General features: G+C 36.9%; 1 protein-coding gene across 2 annotated transcripts in view; it reads right to left on the bottom strand.

The window, feature by feature from the left end:
• The window catches only part of plpp1a (phospholipid phosphatase 1a), a 35,746-nt gene extending 16,339 nt beyond the window's left edge, over nt 1–19,407 (bottom strand). Inside the window, exons 1-5 of one of the 2 annotated variants that reach the window (XM_041058795.1) lie at nt 19,308–19,407; nt 16,902–17,519; nt 13,290–13,444; nt 9,930–10,210; nt 6,646–6,703 (exon numbers count right to left, since the gene is read on the bottom strand). In XM_041058795.1, coding sequence (XP_040914729.1) covers nt 6,646–6,703; nt 9,930–10,210; nt 13,290–13,444; nt 16,902–16,959 — 552 coding nt within the window. In that variant the 5' untranslated portion in view covers nt 16,960–17,519; nt 19,308–19,407. Of the gene's footprint in view, nt 1–6,645; nt 6,704–9,929; nt 10,211–11,645; nt 11,798–13,289; nt 13,445–16,901; nt 17,520–19,307 lie in introns of both variants that reach the window. The other variant, XM_041058796.1, reaches the window with a different exon arrangement.
• Nucleotides 19,408–19,550: the final 143 nt, after the last annotated feature.

Below are 19,550 nucleotides of genomic sequence, written 5' to 3'. Positions count from 1 at the left end.
ATGACATTTTGAGATCAAAAATTTTTTTGACATTTTTTGCCCGAAAAAAACGCCTTACTATACTATGACATTTTTTATGACATTTTGAGGTCAAAAAAAATTTTGACATTTTTTGCCCGAAAAAAACGCCATACTATACTATGACGTTTTTTATGACATTTTGAGGTCAAAAAAATTTTTGACATTTTTTGCCCCAAAAAAACACCATACTATACTATGACGTTTTTTATGACATTTTGAGGTCAAAAAATTTTTTGACTTTTTTTGGCCGAAAAAAACGCCTTACTATACTATGACGTTTTTTATGACATTTTGAGGTCAAAAAAAAGTGACATTTTTTGCCCGAAAAAAACGCCATACTATACTATGACGTTTTTTATGAAATTTTGAGGTCAAAAAAAATTTTGACTTTTTTTGTCCGATTTTGACGCCTTACTATACTATGACATTTTTTATGACATTTTGAGATCAAAAAATTTTTTGACATTTTTTGCCCCAAAAAAACACCATACTATACTATGACGTTTTTTATGACATTTTGAGGTCAAAAAATTTTTTGACTTTTTTTGGCCGAAAAAAACGCCTTACTATACTATGACGTTTTTTATGACATTTTGAGGTAAAAAAAAAGTGACTGTTTTTGTCCGAAAAAAACGCCTTACTATACTGTGACATTTTTTATGACATTTTGAGGTCAAAAAAAATTTTGACATTTTTTGCCCGAAAAAAACGCCATACTATACTATGACGTTTTTTATGACATTTTGAGGTCAAAAATTTTTTTGCCTTTTTTGTCCGATTTTGACGCCTTACTATACTATGACGTTTTTTATGACATTTTGAGGTCAAAAAAATTTTTGACTTTTTTTGTCCGATTTTGACGCCTTACTATACTATGACATTTTTTATGACATTTTGAGGTCAAAAAGATTTTTGACATTTTTTGCCCCAAAAAAACGCCTTACTATACTGTGACATTTTTTATGACATTTTGAGGTCAAAAAAATTTTTGACTTTTTTTGTCCGATTTTGACGCCTTACTATACTATGACGTTTTTTATGACATTTTGAGGTCAAAAATTTTTTTGACTTTTTTATACCAATTTTGACGCCTTACTATAGTATGACGTTTTTTATGAAATTTTGAGGTCAAAAAAAATTTTGACTTTTTTTGTCCGATTTTGACGCCTTACTATACTATGACATTTTTTATGACATTTTGAGGTCAAAAAATTTTTTGACATTTTTTGCCCGAAAAAAACGCCATACTATACAATGACGTTTTTTATGACATTTTGAGGTCAAAAAATTTTTTGACATTTTTTGCCCCAAAAAAACGCCATACTATACTATGACGTTTTTTATGACATTTTGAGGTAAAACAAAAAAGTGACTGTTTTTGTCCGATTTTGACGCCTTACTATACTATGACGTTTTTTATGACATTTTGAGGTCAAAAAATTTTTTGACATTTTTTGCCCGAAAAAAACGCCATACTATACTATGACGTTTTTTATGACATTTTGAGGTCAAAAAAAATTTTGACATTTTTTGCCCGAAAAAAACGCCTTACTATACTGTGACGTTTTTTATGACATTTTGAGGTCAAAAAATTTTTTGACTTTTTTTGCCCGAAAAAAACGCCATACTATACTATGACGTTTTTTATGACATTTTGAGGTCAAAAATTTTTTTGACTTTTTTTGTCCAATTTTGATGCCTTACTATATCATGACGTTTTTTATGACATTTTGAGGTCAAAAAATTTTTTGACATTTTTGCCCCCAAAAAAACGCCATACTATACTATGACGTTTTTTATGACATTTTGAGGTCAAAAAAATTTTTGACTTTTTTCGTCCGATTTTGACGCCTTACTATACTATGACGTTTTTTATGACATTTTGAGGTCAAAAAAAATTTTGACTTTTTTGTCCGATTTTGACGCTTTACTATAGTATGACGTTTTTTATGACATTTTGTGGTCAAAAATTTTTTTGACTTTTTTTGGCCAATTTTGACGCCATACTATACTATGACGTTTTTTATGACATTTTGAGGTCAAAAATTTTTTTGACTTTTTTATACCAATTTTGACGCCTTACTATAGTATGACGTTTTTTATGAAATTTTGAGGTCAAAAAATTTTTTTGACTTTTTTTGTCCGATTTTGACGCCTTACTATACTATGACATTTTTTATGACATTTTGAGGTCAAAAAAAATTTTGACATTTTTTGCCCGAAAAAAACGCCATACTATACTATGACGTTTTTTATGACATTTTGAGGTCAAAAAAAATTTTGACATTTTTTGCCCGAAAAAAACGCCTTACTATACTGTGACATTTTTTATGACATTTTGAGGTCAAAAAAAATTTTGACTTTTTTTGTCCGATTTTGACGCTTTACTATAGTATGACGTTTTTTATGACATTTTGAGGTCAAAAAAAATTTTTGACTTTTTTTGTCCGATTTTGACGCCTTACTATACTATGACGTTTTTTATGAAATTTTGAGGTCAAAAAAATTTTTGACTTTTTTTGTCCGATGTTGACGCTTTACTATAGTATGACGTTTTTTATGAAATTTTGAGGTCAAAAATTTTTTTGACTTTTTTATACCAATTTTGACGCCTTACTATAGTATGACGTTTTTTATGAAATTTTGAGGTCAAAAAAAATTTTGACTTTTTTTGTCCGATTTTGACGCCTTACTATACTATGACATTTTTTATGACATTTTGAGGGCAAAAAATTTTTTGACTTTTTTTGTCCGATTTTGACGCCTTACTATACTATGACATTTTTTATGACATTTTGAGGTCAAAAAATTTTTTGACATTTTTTGCCCCAAAAAAACGCCATACTATACTATGACGTTTTTTATGACATTTTGAGGTCAAAAAAATTTTTGACTTTTTTTGTCCGATTTTGACGCCTTACTATACTATGACGTTTTTTATGAAATTTTGAGGTCAAAAATTTTTTTGACTTTTTTATACCAATTTTGACGCCTTACTATAGTATGACGTTTTTTATGAAATTTTGAGGTCAAAAAAATGTTGACTTTTTTTGTCCGATTTTGACGCCTTACTATACTATGACATTTTTTATGACATTTTGAGATCAAAAATTTTTTTGACATTTTTTGCCTGAAAAAAACGCCTTACTATACTATGACGTTTTTTATGACATTTTGAGGTCAAAAAAATTTTTGACATTTTTTGCCCCAAAAAAACACCATACTATACTATGACGTTTTTTATGACATTTTGAGGTCAAAAAATTTTTTGACTTTTTTTGGCCGAAAAAAACGCCTTACTATACTATGACGTTTTTTATGACATTTTGAGGTAAAAAAAAAGTGACATTTTTTGCCCGAAAAAAACGCCATACTATACTATGACGTTTTTTATGAAATTTTGAGGTCAAAAAAAATTTTGACTTTTTTTGTCCGATTTTGACGCCTTACTATACTATGACATTTTTTATGACATTTTGAGATCAAAAAATTTTTTGACATTTTTTGCCCGAAAAAAACGCCTTACTATACTATGACATTTTTTATGACATTTTGAGGTCAAAAAAAATTTTGACATTTTTTGCCCGAAAAAAATGCCATACTATACTATGACGTTTTTTATGACATTTTGAGGTCAAAAAAATTTTTGACATTTTTTGCCCCCAAAAAACACCATACTATACTATGACGTTTTTTATGACATTTTGAGGTCAAAAAATTTTTTGACTTTTTTTGGCCGAAAAAAACGCCTTACTATACTATGACGTTTTTTATGACATTTTGAGGTCAAAAAAAAGTGACTGTTTTTGTCCGAAAAAAACGCCTTACTATACCGTGACATTTTTTATGACATTTTGAGGTCAAAAAAAATTTTGACATTTTTTGCCCGAAAAAAAGCCATACTATACTATGACGTTTTTTATGACATTTTGAGGTCAAAAAAATTTTTGACTTTGTTTTGTCCAATTTTGACGCCTTACTATACTATGACATTTTTAATGACATTTTGAGGTCAAAAAAAATTTTGACATTTTTTGCCCGAAAAAAACGCCATACTATACTATGACGTTTTTTATGACATTTTGAGGTAAAAAAAAATGTGACTTTTTTTGTCCGATTTTGACGCCTTACTATAGTATGACGTTTTTTATGACATTTTGAGGTCAAAAATTTTTTTGACATTTTTTGCCCGAAAAAAACCCCATACTATACTATGACGTTTTTTATGACATTTTGAGGTCAAAAAAGATTTTGACTTTTTTTGTCCGATTTTGACGCCTTACTATAGTATGATGTTTTTTATGACATTTTGAGGTCAAAAATTTTTTTTGACTTTTTTATACCGATTTTGACGGCTTACTATAGTATGACGGTTTTTATGAAATTTTGAGGTCAAAAAATTTTTTGACTTTTTTTGGCCAATTTTGACGCCTTACTATACTATGACGTTTTTTATGACATTTTGAGGTCAAAAAAATTTTTGACTTTTTTTGTCCGATTTTGACGCCTTACTATACTATGACATTTTTTATGACATTTTGAGGTAAAAAAAAATTTTGACATTTTTTGCCCGAAAAAAACGCCTTACTATACTATGACGTTTTTTGTGACATTTTGAGGTCAAAAAATTTTTTGACATTTTTTGCCCGAAAAAACGCCATACTATACTATGACGTTTTTTATGACATTTTGAGGTCAAAAAAAATTTTGACTTTCTTTGTCCGATTTTGACGCCTTACTATAGTATGATGTTTTTTATGAAATTTTGAGGTCAAAAAATTTTTTGACTTTTTTATACCGATTTTGACACCTTACTATAGTATGACGTTTTTTATGAAATTTTGAGGTCAAAAATTTTTTTGACTTTTTTATACCAATTTTGACGCTTTACTATAGTATGACGTTTTTTATGACATTCTGTGGTCAAAATTTTTTTTGACTTTTTTATACCTATTTTGACGCCTTACTATACTATGACGTTTTTTATGACATTTTGAGGTCAAAAAAATTTTTGACTTTTTTTGTCCAATTTTGATGCCTTACTATACTATGACGTTTTTTATGTCATTTTGAGGTCAAAAAAAAATTGACTTTTTTTGTCCGATTTTGATGCCTTACTATACTATGACGTTTTTTATGACATTTTGAGGTCAAAAAATTTTTTGACATTTTTTGCCCGAAAAAAACGCCATACTATACTATGACGTTTTTTATGACATTTTGAGGTCAAAAATTTTTTTGACATTTTTTGCCCGAAAAAAACGCCATACTATACTATGACGTTTTTTATGACATTTTGAGGTAAAAAAATTTTTTGACTCTTTTTGCCCGAAAAAAACGCCATACTATACTATGACGTTTTTAATGACATTTTGAGGTCAAAAAAAATGTTGACTTTTTTTGCCCGAAAAAAACGCCATACTATACTACGACGTTTTTTATGACATTTTGAGGTCAAAATTTTTTTTGAATTTTTTTGTCCGATTTTGACGCCTTACTATACTATGACGTTTTTTATGACATTTTGAGGTCAAAATTTTTTTTGAATTTTTTTGTCCGATTTTGACGCCTTACTATACTATGACGTTTTTTATGACATTTTGAGGTCAAAAAATTTTTTGACATTTTTTGTTCATATACTGTGACAATTTTTATAATATTTTGAGGCCATACTATTTAACTCCCCACTCTACTCAGCGCAAACACAGGCCACAAACACATATTGATCAATCACATGCAGCTTGAAGAAAAAAGAGAAAAAAAAAAAAAAAAGGGGCTCCCAATCAGGAGCCAGCTCCCGTTGTTCACTTCAAAGAGCAGGTTCTAAGAGCCGTTTCATTCGTGACCAACACATCACTATTCCACTCCATGCAGAGGGAGGGAGGGAGCGTGAGCTTTATGTTGGTGCCAGGACTTTGTCCCTGTACCTATTTATATCGCCTGGTACTGAATGAATCAGCAGCCCATAAAGTTTATCGGGGCTGGGCAGTAAAATAAGCTCTGAACAAATACTACAGAGGACACTCAAAGATGCTGCAACTGTCCGAGCAGAACAGTGAATCTCATGATAAAAGTCACTGAGGTCATTAAATGTTTATGAAAGTAATCTCGAAGCACTGAAATTCAAAGGAATAGTTCCAGGAGATTCGCTTATTTGCTTTCCTGATTAGAGTTATACAAGGAGATCAATACTAAATGTGAAGCTACAACCAGCAGCTTGTTAGCTTAGCTTAACAGACAGACTGGAAACAATGGGAAGCAGTTAGCATGGTTCCGTCAAATCACTACAAAATCCACCTACCAACACATCCACAGCTCACAAATTAACATGTTACATCTTGTTGGTTTAATCTGTGTAAAACCTGAAATGTAAAGGCGAGCCACTTTCCCATTTTCATTCTATACGCTAAGCTAAGCAGCTACAGCGTGTAGCTTAATATTTAACGGACAGACATGAGAGTGGTATTAGTCTCCTCATCTTGCTCTCATCAGGAAAGGGGCAAAGCATTTTTACAAAAATGTCAAACATGACAATAAAACGATCTTTTAGTTACAGCATTCCAGTAAATACTGACTGATATAGCTGCAGGTCAATATGTATGTAGTGTGTGTGTAGGTACTTACAGCCAGGAACAGCATGCAGTACATGGAGAAGGAGGAGTGGCCAGAGTAGAAGGAAAGTCTGCAACAGAAAGACAAAAAAACAGTTCAGCACTTTGCTATGTGCTAAATTCATTTGCATCAAACAAAAAAAAACCCACACACAAATTAAAAGATAGTGACACATCTTGTATTAATATATCAGTCATTATATATGTATATGCATCGACTGTCAGGCAAGTGTGTTTGATGCTGTGCGTTTTTTGCTGGCTCGTGGTGGACTGAGAAGAAGCAAGCCCTCCCATCCTCCCTGCCTTAGCTACTTCCTGTTTATAATAACAGTGCTTAGTTTTCATACTGTTGTCTGGACCACAGCTACAGCAACAACCATGTATGTACACGCAGTGTAATGTTACTGTACGCCGGCTTATTTGGGGAGCTATTCCTCTCTGGTACTTGATGAGGGGTCAAAGGCTTCACAGTGTAAGATAATGTGTATTACAGAGTCTGGACGGCTGCACCATGGACCAACCGCCTGCTGCTTGTTCAAAGAAGCAGGTTTACTGAGTTATCTGGATAAATTTTCAAAGTAAATCCCTTAAACTGGACCATGGAGACATGGAAAAAACAAAACATCTCTTCTGGGCTTTTACTCCACATAGTTACACAACAGCAAACCTGCTGAAAAGACCCCTGTTCCTCTGTAGACTCACACACAAAGTCTCTACCATGGGTTTGGAGTATCGTTCAAAAATTTTCAATACCAATACCGATACCTTTACATTGCCTTCCATACCGATTCCTGAACAATACTTTTTTCAATACCAAATTTAAAAAAAAAATCTATTCTAGAAAATCTACATTACACATAATTTTGAAAAACTTTGGTTATACTTTTCAGTTTCTGCACTTTTTCATTCATACATGCCTGGAAAACGTAACAAATGAACCAACACAATGAACCAGTGCAAATAGTTTTCAGTGCAAAATTAACAGTTTCAAGTCATTATATTAGGCTTACTGCAGCATACCATTATATCACTCAGCAATTCCTCTTTAGATAAATCAGCATGTCTGCTTTTTCAGGTGTCAGACAAGCTCGCTCATAGTTTAGCAGAAAACCCTCAAATCTGGGAAGATGAAATCAGCGTGTTTGTAATTCATTATCATGAGAACTTTACCAATTAATCAACTAATCATTTTGAGTAAACGATCCTCAGTAACAAAACCCAACCGGCCGATGCAATAATAATGCTGACCTCTATGCATCCTCTGTGGCATCAGGTTAAAGCCGCCCCTTTGGTCAGACCCATTCAAAGCTCCTCTCATTTTATATTCATGGTTTCCATCTAAGCACCAGTACCTATGGCATTTTTCTGTTTTATATGAAAACAAAGACACATACACACACACAGCTCAGACAGCCGGGCTCCTCTCTTCTGTAGAAGCTGAACTAAGCTAAGGAGGAATCACATTACTGTAAGGCGATCCGGAGCAGGAGCTACCACAACCTGCTCTCTCCTGTCCTGCTGCATTTATTAGCTCTATTAGTAACAAGCAGACCATCCCAAACACACACGCACAAGCTGGAAATATAACATCTCCTAACTTAAAAGCCTTGGATATCTTCCTCGACTCACCGGATCTTTCTCTTTGCCCCCTGATAGATGTTTTTGTCTTTATGCTACATAAAAAAATTTTTAAAAAAAGAGTAGCAGCGGGGCTCCAGGAAATATCAACGACAAAGCACCACACCCTGGTAAATGTACAGCTGATAAGAGAGAGGAGTGGTGGCTCGGCTCTTATACTCAAAGGATGCAGCTCAGGAAAACTGTGTTGGAGAGCAAGGTGGATGACAATGCTCTAACCACTGCGTAGAATAATTTAACCTTTAAGGAGAACAGAGCAGAAAAGAGCAGAAAGTTCCTCGTAGTCCGTAATAAACCCTGCTTAACACTATTTAGGCCTCTGCTTCTATAATTACTGCTGCTCTCTATGGACGTTACTCCATCAGAATGAGACGTGGATATCCTCTCCTCCCAGTATACTTCCTCCTGCTCTGAGCTGATAAGAGACAGAGACTGCGATCAAAACAAGCTTTACATTCCTGCAATTTCATTCAATCCTATTTCCACTCTTGCTACACTTTCTTGTAGTCTCCTGTCCCTTATATTACTAATGTAAATGTGGCTTTCTGATCATGTACTTTCACACTTGTTCAATAAATTATTTGTAAACATTTCATTAAACTTATTTTTTCCAGTAATAACTGATTTCTAAATCTATACATGATTTGAAATATTTGATTTACATTTCAACACTGAGTTTGTTGGTTCAGGGCCAGAAGTTTTATACAGAACTAAAGTGGAAGATAATGAAGCTTGATTCAGAAACTCCTTAATGTCAGTGGCTGTCTTATTATTGTGAAAAAAAAAACTGTCTGTTAACAATGTAGAGAAGTAAAGAAACACAATGCTCAGTATCATGTCGACTATTTCTCAAACTTTTCCTGTCACTGCAACGTGTTTTTCTCTGACAGCACTGGGAGGGGAACTGGTTGCGTAAAATTATAAATTGGAAAATTACACAGTGAGCAATAACAGCCACGTTAATAAAAGCTGACTGAAATAAACAGTTGACAGATCGGGGGGGGCAATTACATAATAATTCATAGGTTATTTAGTGACATATTTAACTCTCGCCCTTTGTACACACAGCATGAGCCTGTTACACAACAAAGCAGGGCACAGAGGTTCAAGGATTTTTCTTCTTTATCAGAGTGGTCCAGGTTTAAATTAAATTTCAAGAACAAACATCTGAAATTATAAAATTTGATAATGATGTATTTGAATTTTTACATTTTTACTACAAAACAGTTTCATGAGCTTATTTTTGACTGGTGTTCAGTTATAGAGTCTTTAGGACGATAATATCTATAAAATAAAACTACTGATTTTTCTTTTAACTCCAAAAGTTGACAGTGCAGTTATTCGGCACCTGAGTAGTGTCTACAGGTGTCCCTATCAAGTCACACACAAAAAGAGAAAAGCTAAAACAACAACCTTCAGCAACTGAGGCCAAGAGATGATAAAGAATTTATCAACACTTCCAGCTGCTGCTCGTTGAGCTCACTGCTTTGAATCCAAACAAAGGAGCTGAATCAACATTATTATCAACTCAGATCTTCTCTCATAGGCCGGTTTTAGTCGTAGAACAGTATTCAGAGAAACTTTAGAATGAAAATCAACCTGAAATGATAAAATGGGCAAAGACATAAAACAGGAGTTTTGTGATATAATAACACCTACCTGCCCTCATTGACCATCGTCGGGTTTCCAGTGCACGTGAAGTCTTCAATATAAGCCCCTGACGAACAGTTGATATGTGTCCAATCAGGTTTGCAAACATCCAGAAAGTGCGGCCTGAGCCGGCCAATAGAATACTTGGCTATGTCGGTCAGAGACTGGCTCATCGCGGCACCAAAGAGGAAGGTACCAATGGCTTTGTAAACACAGGCAACGTAGCTGCCGAAAGTTGACTTGGATGTGATGCGATTTAGATAGACTGAAAGGCACTCGCCAAAGATCATCTGCAAGAGGGAGGGGAGGGATACAGGGTTAGACATTTGTGCAGAAATACAAGAAGCCAAATGAAAATTAAAAAAAAAGATGCAACTGAATGAAATCTATAACATCAGAGCCAGCAATATTCCCTAATCCCACCATCACTATCATGATCTTAAATAACGGGTTTGGTGTTAAAAATATTATTGTTTGTCTAACAGAGTTTAAAGGAACAGTTCAACTTCTGGGGAAATATATTTGTTTGCTTTCGTGCCAAGAGTTAGATGAGAAGCTTGATACTATTCACATCTGTTACTGGCAAATATGGAGAGTTTTGCAGCCGCATCTTCTCACCTAATTCTGGGCACGAAAGGAAATAAGCTTATGTCCCAAAATATCAAACTAATCCTTCAAATACATTCTCCATAAAATTACAAGATTATTATTTGATTATTTGTTTCTATTATTATTTGCTTCTATATCTGCAACCTTTTGAGAAAGTAAATACTGGTGAAAATTTCATGGCAACAGGAGGATGTCCACTTAAAATAACACACGTATAATTTACTCTCATCAAAAAGTTAAAACCTCGCCTCTTGTTGGATCGCATCATAAAAAAAAATGTGTCTTGCACGTGAGCTTAAGCTTGTGTGTGTTGATAGTGATGTGTGGAATGACTCATGAATTCCCCTCCCTGGCACTGTGGTTTAGGTGCGTGTGAATGTGTTTGTTTCTCAGCGACTAACATGCCCAGAGGTCTTAAACTTGCCTAACATAAACGCTGTTGACGGGTCTTTTTTGCTTCCGCTCTGTTTTCTGTATCTTTAAACACTTTGAATAAGAGAGCTAACAACTTCTGCTGATGTGTTACTAAAAATTAAAAGCTGTGTTTAACTTAGCTGCACTTAACTAAATGCATTTCATGTTTACAGTGGAAACTTTTTTAATTCATCCATGAAGGTAAAGCCTACAGTGTGGAAACCTTTTGTAAAACGTCCCCTTCATCTTTAGTCAGAGTATATCTCCACTGCTTCTATACAGAATTAACAAATTCTCTATTCTGGGCTCTTTAAGTGCTAATGCAATTTTTTTCTAATTTTATTCAGCAGACTGAAGCTACTATTGCACTGCCTGCAGAGACTTTCGCATTTGTTATATTAAGTGTCGACGAACTGGGGAAAGTTTCAAAAATAACAGTCTGACCCAGATCACTTTTTTGTTTCCTCTTGAAAACAGTTTCCACCACATGCTGTTAGGAAATTAAGCTACAGTTAATGGTAGTGATGGCTTATGCAAGCAATTAAAAATGCATACATTATTACAAAATAATGTATATAGCAGCAAACCATGGATTAAGAGAGAAGAGACAAGTTAAGAGTGCAAAAGTGCATCAGGGGAAGCAGCAAATACGAGGAAGATGAGAAAATAGAAGTGAGAACAAAACAAAACAGATGCACTTACAGTGAGTATTGTGACGGGAATCATGACACCTCCTAACAACTGATAGGAAATGGTGTCTTCTTTAAAGGGGTACTTGATTGAATCATCATTACAGAAAAAGCCTCGGCGGAAAGGACTGTGTTGCACATTGAGTACTACTAATGGGGTTCCAGCTAGCGGAGAAGCAGTGAGAGAGAAAAAAACACAAAGGGAAAAAACACAGGTTATAAAGATGTCACAGGAGCTCAGACCTAGACCCATGATGCAACAGTGTGCGCCCGTGCAAAGCAGGAGACAGCAGCCATACGAAGGTCACACGAAAAGTTACATCCTCTGCATCCTCGCCAACTTCCAGGGACGTCATGGTGCAAATATTAATAGTTAGAGTGTTGGCATGGAAACAAGACCATTAAATGTTGTTAGGACCGGATGTTAATAGAGAAACGTCAAAGTTAGGAGCACAAAACTGATATTTCTGAGCAGGTTATGGAGAAGTGAGCCTCCTTACTTTCTCTCTGGGGTTGGGACAGCTGTAGCACACTGTTTCTTCATAAAAACACACTTCACCTCTTCCTACAACTGACTTTAAAGCTCTGACCACTTTAAATTCCCACATATTCTCCCATACCTTCCTCTGGCAGACAGTGAGTTGCTCAACAAGAATAAGAAGTGTTACAGATTGAGGTTGTGGTTGCTCATAATGAATAAAAGACTACATGGAAGAGATAAATCACTGAGAGCTCAAAGCAATGATAGAGGGCACCCACACACACACACACAAGGAAAAGGAGAAACACACACACCAGCAGCGCTTTCTGCCTCCGTCATTCTCTGAAAACAATCGCTTTGATCCAGAAGAACATTCCAGCTATTTTAAGTAACAGAGGGACAGAGCAAGCAGCCTGCACCAATTAACGACAGCGGCAGAAAGTTCACCCAAGAGATCAGCATTAAAATTAAAAATTAAAAAAAGCCCTGCCTTACTTCATATCATCCATATTTAGATTAATAGATTCATTTGTGGTTTGGGTCTTTTGTGTGAGGTTGAGTTTGTGTGTTTGGCTGAACCAAATGTTAAGAGCTGAATTATTCATTAAAAATAATGAAGACGTTTGGAAACTAAATATTGACCCATTAACTGATTAAAAATCGAGACAGTTCTTTTTGTGTGTGTAGTGAGTTATTGTTTTTTTAGTGGACATCCTCCTTTGCCTTTAGCTTTTTGTGCACAGCTGTGAAGGGCACAAACCTCAGAAGCAGAACTAAAAACAAAACAACAACAAAATAACTCACTGTCTATACAGTGTCTGGTTTCGATAACAAGTAGCTGTGCCACTGTACAAATTAGGTGGTCTGTGGTATCAAACATGACATTAGTCCCTCTGACTTTCCTCTGAATGAAGCTCTGGAAATGTGCTGCTTCTTTAACATACTGATCTTGCTGGCTCTGTCAGTCCTAGCTGACCTGTCTCACAGCAGGAAAATCACATGTGCAGCCGACAACAGTTTCTGTTTTCCATGTAGGTGTACACCATGCCAGAGGTCCTGGCACACCTTGAAATGCTTTAAAGTTATCAGCTACGCCTGCGGTTGACACGTCAACATATTTTCTATGAGACAGGTCATGTTTCTATGTCATACCCTCCTTGATTGATTCCTACTTACGCAGCTAATGGGCAGGGTGAAGCCCACAGTGTAGAGGACTGTGGAGGTGATTGTGCTGTGGTGGAAAGGGTACTTGATGCTCTCATCGTTACAGAAAAAGCCCCTCTGGTAGGGGCGGATCTTACCCAGGTTAAAGGCTGCCAGAGGCAGACCTCCTGTGGATAGAAATCAGGAGGGGTTACCACAGGTCAGAGGTCAGAGGTCAAGAGAAACATGGCAGAGAAAGTGTGGGTGCTGAAAGGAAAGGGTTGAGGTCTTCAGATCTGTCGTCTTTCAGATAGATGTGAATTCAATGAATTGGCATCATGACAAACTGCAGAAAGGAATAGATGTGTGCCCAATTTCTTTCTTTTTTGTCTTTATGACAGAAATGAGAGACCCAAACCTTTCTAGCAGTTGAATTAAAGGATAAGACTGGCTTAATTCTGCGCATAGGTTTCGTGCTTCCTTTAAAACCAATGAAAAGACAAAAACCAACAATGTGTCTCCCATTTCAAAACTCAGCCACAACATTTATTCCTACTGAAAACATAAATATTAAAAAGGAAAAAAAATGGGTCACAAATACACATTCAGTTTACACATTATACACATTGAAGAGAGAAGTTATTTCCTGAAATGGCAGAGCACTGTAGGCAACAAAGAAGTGCATTTCTTGGGGACTATTTTCAGCTGTGGATTTCTTCATGTTTGGTTAATTAGTGACTGTTTACAGCAGCAGGTCAGTGTATGTGGAAGTGAGTAAAAATAAACTACAATGCTCCATGTTTGTCACAATAGAGGAACATCTGTGTGTTTTTAATAGTTTTTGGACACAAATAAAGCTATAAACAGGCTTTGGATACACAGATAATCCTTGTTAACAGAATCAATCCCATGTTTTTTTGGTCTTTTCATAACATAACACAAAACAGAAAATATGGCGTGCCTTGCCCTTAAAGCCTCAGAGAAAAAAAAAAAAAGCTCAGTCAGATACTCTGCAACATGATGTATTACACAGTAAAAACACTCCACAGCAGTGACTTCATTACTCCAAAGAAGTGATGTTATCTTTGGGCATTTTTTCAGCAGGGGAAGGATTGTGAAGTCTTTAGATGAACCACTGACTCTAACTGGTGTGAAGGGAGATGTGGACATAGCTTAACACTCCCTACAGATAAAATACCATAAAGATAAGAGATTATGGTAAGTAGTTTTGACAGTCTAAAGTCTGAGTATAATGCTGCTGTCATTTCTCTGGCTGTTTGGCCCGTTTAGCCCATTGTATGGGGGGAGAGACACGGTCGTTCATCCATTCAAACAGAAAGAGAGAGTCAGTTATTGAGCTGTAAACCGCGTCAACGAACCGTGTCAACAAAACAGGCAGAATAGGCACAAACACATGGCCTCACATGAACATACAACTTCACCCACAAACTGCCTGTGAACTACTTTTTAAATTCTGTCTGGTATTTTTGCTCTGCCTGTCACTTCTGCAGCTGTGGACACCGTCAGCTGTGCCATCCTAAGTTGACAGGCCACAACAGCTGGAGATGCCAGAGAGTGGGGACAGAAACACATACCAACAGCCAACGGACCCCACGCACACCACCCACGAAGCCCCGAATCACTTTCTAACTGCATGAAACCACCAGTGTTAGACTTTAATTTGTTCCCAGCTCCAATTCTCTGCAACTAAAGGACTTTCCAACACATACACATGGACAAAGAGGAAGAAAAATGTGGATATTTTAACATAAGTACACACTTCCACCTAATCTCTCACCAACACTCGCTGGCAGCCTGCTCTCTCCCAGCTCATTATGCACTTTAGAAAATAATTTTTAAAAATATTCTCTCTGTTCTCACATTTATAGAGCCGTGTCTTTACTACATGTAAGTGCTTGTCTGGTAACATGCAGCTGTGCACGGCCTCAGTCTGGAGACAATGACTCTCACAGATGCTCCATTTTAATTTAATAGTCTGTGTGTGTGTGTGCGCCCCATTAGCAGAATAATCAAGTTTGCTTCTGCAACAGTCATCCAAACAGCACACTGAGACTACGCAGTCATTCTGCTTCTCCCTGCACACGTTCTGCTGTAAGGCGCTTACTAAATTATGCAATGTGAAATAAATCCGTAGCCTTGGGAGTTCATTAATATGTCAAAGTCCCTCTGCACTCAAAAATATGTTTTTCTTACTGTTACTTATATGTTTGACCCTCACTGTGCAGAATGACGTATGTGCTGGGTAATAAAAAGTCATTTTCATATTCACCAGTTTATCTGTTCTCACATTAAACCTTAGTTTAATAAGTTTAACTAGTCTGGAGGCCAATTATGATCCAAAATGCAAGTTGCACAAGTGTAATGTCAAACCTTGCCGTCTCCAACACACAGACATTGAGAATGGATGTCACAGAGAAGCAGGAAACATCTTGTGTCTGGTAGTTTAAGTTTTTAAATGAGCTATATCTGCATATTCTTAGATTCTGGAGGAGATTATTAATCCAAACAGAGTATTTCTCTGTTTCTATGTTTTATCCTACTAGCAAATGTGTAATTTTAATATATACTGCAGACTGTATGAGAGGAGTCACAGCTTAATAAGCTGTGGCACAAATCAATCATTTAATCGATTAAAAGCCTCAGAGACAATGTCTGTGCCTAAGCAGCAGAACTGAAACAGAGCAGCCCTGTGAGCACTCAGACAATGACTCTTATATTCTAATATAAAGATGTAAAGACTGACTGTGAGAAATGACAAGTGACAAATATTTCAGGCCGGACATGAGTTGACTAAAACCAGGGCGAATGACAGGTTGTACTGCCATATGTTTGATTTAAGGGAAAACATTATGGACATGAGTAAACTTGAGCTTTGAATGACTGAAACTGTCAATTAGCTGTTAAATGAGACACTGACTTGTGCCGCAATAATAAGTCAATTAATCGATTTGGCCTTTTTTTTTTTTTTTTTTAAGCAAAAAAATGTCCAATATTTGCTTCTCATCTGGTAAATCAGACAAAACAAGGCATCGGAGGACATCACCTTGGGGAGTCAGAATGGATACCACTGACATTTTATTGACCAAACAACTGATCGATTAGTGACAAACTTTAAACTATGGAAACATTACATAACTGATAGAATACTCCAATTTAAGTGACATAATATTGATGAGAGCATTGATTTGTATTATTAAAAACCTTTGCATTCTACAAAACAGCATCACTGTTAACCATCAGAGCATCTTAACCTATTGAAAAGACACTGGAGCGGCAGTAATTTGCATACAATGGAAACAAAGAACATGGAATTATTCAGTGCACTGAGAAAATTAATCTACATCAACCATGCAGCCTGCTCAGAAAGATGGTATACACACATCACAAACCACAAACCACCACATTATCAGTGGTGGCATTAAAGGTTAAAATAAATAGAGTTAAAGTCTCAGTTCAGTCGTGGGCTACTAAGCATTCACCACTCCCTTCACGTGATGGCAAACTGTTAAACATCCGAACAGGAGGATTATATTAATATCAGCCCCACAAATCCGATTATATCAATAACAGCAGCAACAAAAACAGCGCAGTGCAGTCAGCGGAAGACATTTTTAAAACACATACCCAGAATGAGACAGGCTATGTCGAGCAGGACAAAGGGGATTCCTCTGGTCTCGAACATGTTTGCTCTTGTCTGTCTCGGAGTCGAGTCCCCGGCGCGGTGGTGGTGCGTCCTCTCCTGTAATAAACACCAGGGGGACGCTCCTCCTCGGGACGTCCCCGCTGCCGCTTCCCACTGAGCGTGAGATCAGAAAATCGCCGCAGCGAACCGGTGCGAAAACACAATGAAACGTCGACGCCCTCGTAAGACACAAGAAGACGGTCCGGTGAAATCACACATCAGGGGGAGAAATGCGTCTTCTTGCCTCCGTGGGCGGGCGGTGAGGAACCGCGGCGCAGCCGGTAACTCCGCGCGTCTGCCATGTCGATTTTAAAGCCGTTAGCAGCGTTTAAAAGGAGCCGTCACTCTCTCTCACGGAGGCCCGGTCATCTGGACTGACACCTGTCACCTGCCGGTGTGTGTAGCCGGTGGTACACGAGCCGATTTCTTGGATCCGAACAGCTCCGAAGCGCCGCAGCGGCAGGCCCTGTGCTGCCTTCAATGACTAGCGGAAATATGGAAAATAAGCAGCTTAGCTTAATTTGCCACCTCAGTGTTTTCCCGGGCCCTCGAACAAAACCCTAAGAGAAAAAAAATCAAAAACGTTATTATTTCTTGAAACCTGTTACACAGTAGCAGGTACGACACTGCCTTTAGCGCATTCGTCAAATTTGACAAGTCTTAGTATTGTGGTTTTCGATCTTCGCTCTAGGGTTTGATGTGGTTCAGATGTGGGGAAAAAAAGTGACATCGCCCCTTTTTGTGTTTTCACGAAAAGAAAAATGGTTTCACAAATCTGAAATTGAGTTTTAAACAGACCTTAGCTTCTCTGGGTCAATGTGGGTCAGACTTGACAAGCCTAAGTATAGTGGTTTTTTATCTAAACCTAGTCTGATGTGGTCTAGTTGACGGGGAAACAGCACTGAAATTGCCCTTTGATGGGTGTTTTGTGTTTTAACAAAAAAGTTTGTATACATGTGTGTTGTCAACATTTAATGAAGCTCAAGTTTGACAAGGGTAAATTTAGTGCGGTTTCACAACAACAACAACAACAACAACAACAACAACAACAACAACAACACAGGTTATTGTAGTAAAATAAATCAGCTTCCAAAACTATGTCTGCTGTGTACTTCAAAGGCCTTTTCAAACCAGAGTTCAAGTCCTTGTCAAACAATGTCGCAGTGACAGTTTGACTTCAGCTCAGGAAACAGCTCTGCAGAGCTGATATCTAATCTGTTACACTCTGAAATTGCCTGCACAGGAAACGTTCATCACCCAGGGAATTACAAAGAGCCACTCTAGAGAGGATTTAGTGAATAAGAAGGATAAATTAAATACACTGAGAAACCATCAAATTATACTCTACCCCATTAGATAATGTGATGTCTGTATACACACACACTGTCACACACTAAGCAATGTTAACCTCAGTATGTCTAGGTACATGAAGTTACCATGGCAGGGCAGCTCAGCAATAATCACCACTCACAATGTAATGCGTTCACTGACTCCATCCAGTGGTCTGGAGGTTAAGCTACACTAATAAAACACTAAAATAACTGCTCATTATGGAGTTTCATTAAAACAAACACCACCAATGAAAGTGATGGTAGAAATGAAGCATATATCCCTCAAACTTTCTCGACAGCACTGCCAAAAACTCTCCACCATCCAGCAGGACGAGGAAACCTCTTAGTGAAGTGGTGAAACATCTCCAAGACCATGCAGCTGTTTTTTTTAACTTACAATTACATTCAATGTCCTAAATAACTGGCAACCTTTTAGATGAGCTGCAGCAATTTGTGGGTATATCGATAAGTCAATCGACAGAAAAATAATCTTTTAACATTAGGAAGCTATTTACATAGATCTGGAACAACAACAACAACAATGGTGTCCTATGGTGATGTAAACACAGAGGTCTCCCACCAAGTTCAGCTTCTAATAAGGAAATTATTTCCAACTCCAAATACGACAGGCAGCTACTTTGATGTTTTACATATTAATACCAACCACAGTGCTGCCTGTGGTGTGCACAGTGCTGAGGAAACTTCAGAGCTGCTGAGGGTTCACTGCTTTGAGTAACTGCAGGTGTTGCTTTTCACTGTATAATGAGGCTCTGAACACTCACGCACAGCCCAGGTGTTTTCACTTATTCTACCCGATGATCTGACACGAGTTTACCAGAGTCAGATAAAAACTTTAAAGCTTTATGTTGTCCCATTTTAAAGGGCAGCACTGAATTATATACGAAAAGTTTGTGGCTCCACATGGAGCAGCGGGAGACCGGCTGGGGCTGAAAACTACAAGTCTGAAAAGGACAAGAGTAAATCTGGGTGCGTGGATTTAGAAAGACGTGAACTTACCGGATCGTCATCCCTACTTGTGGGTAGCAGCTCGCAGATAAGTACAGTTTATCCAGTTTATACCTCTGCGTAGAGACCGTGCCGCCAGTAGCATAACACACCTGTAAGTCCGCAACAATGGCCGGCGCGCGAGATGCATCGTGGGTAATGTAGGAACCTGCTGCATCGTAAGCATGGAAGGATTAGGGGATATCAAGGTGAAGACTTCATAATTTACATAAGAAAACCCACTGTACTAAATAT

This window comes from Toxotes jaculatrix, chromosome 16 (assembly GCF_017976425.1).
Source record: "Toxotes jaculatrix isolate fToxJac2 chromosome 16, fToxJac2.pri, whole genome shotgun sequence".
Lineage (NCBI taxonomy): Eukaryota > Metazoa > Chordata > Actinopteri > Toxotidae > Toxotes > Toxotes jaculatrix.
This window is presented reverse-complemented; position numbering and strand designations above follow the sequence as displayed.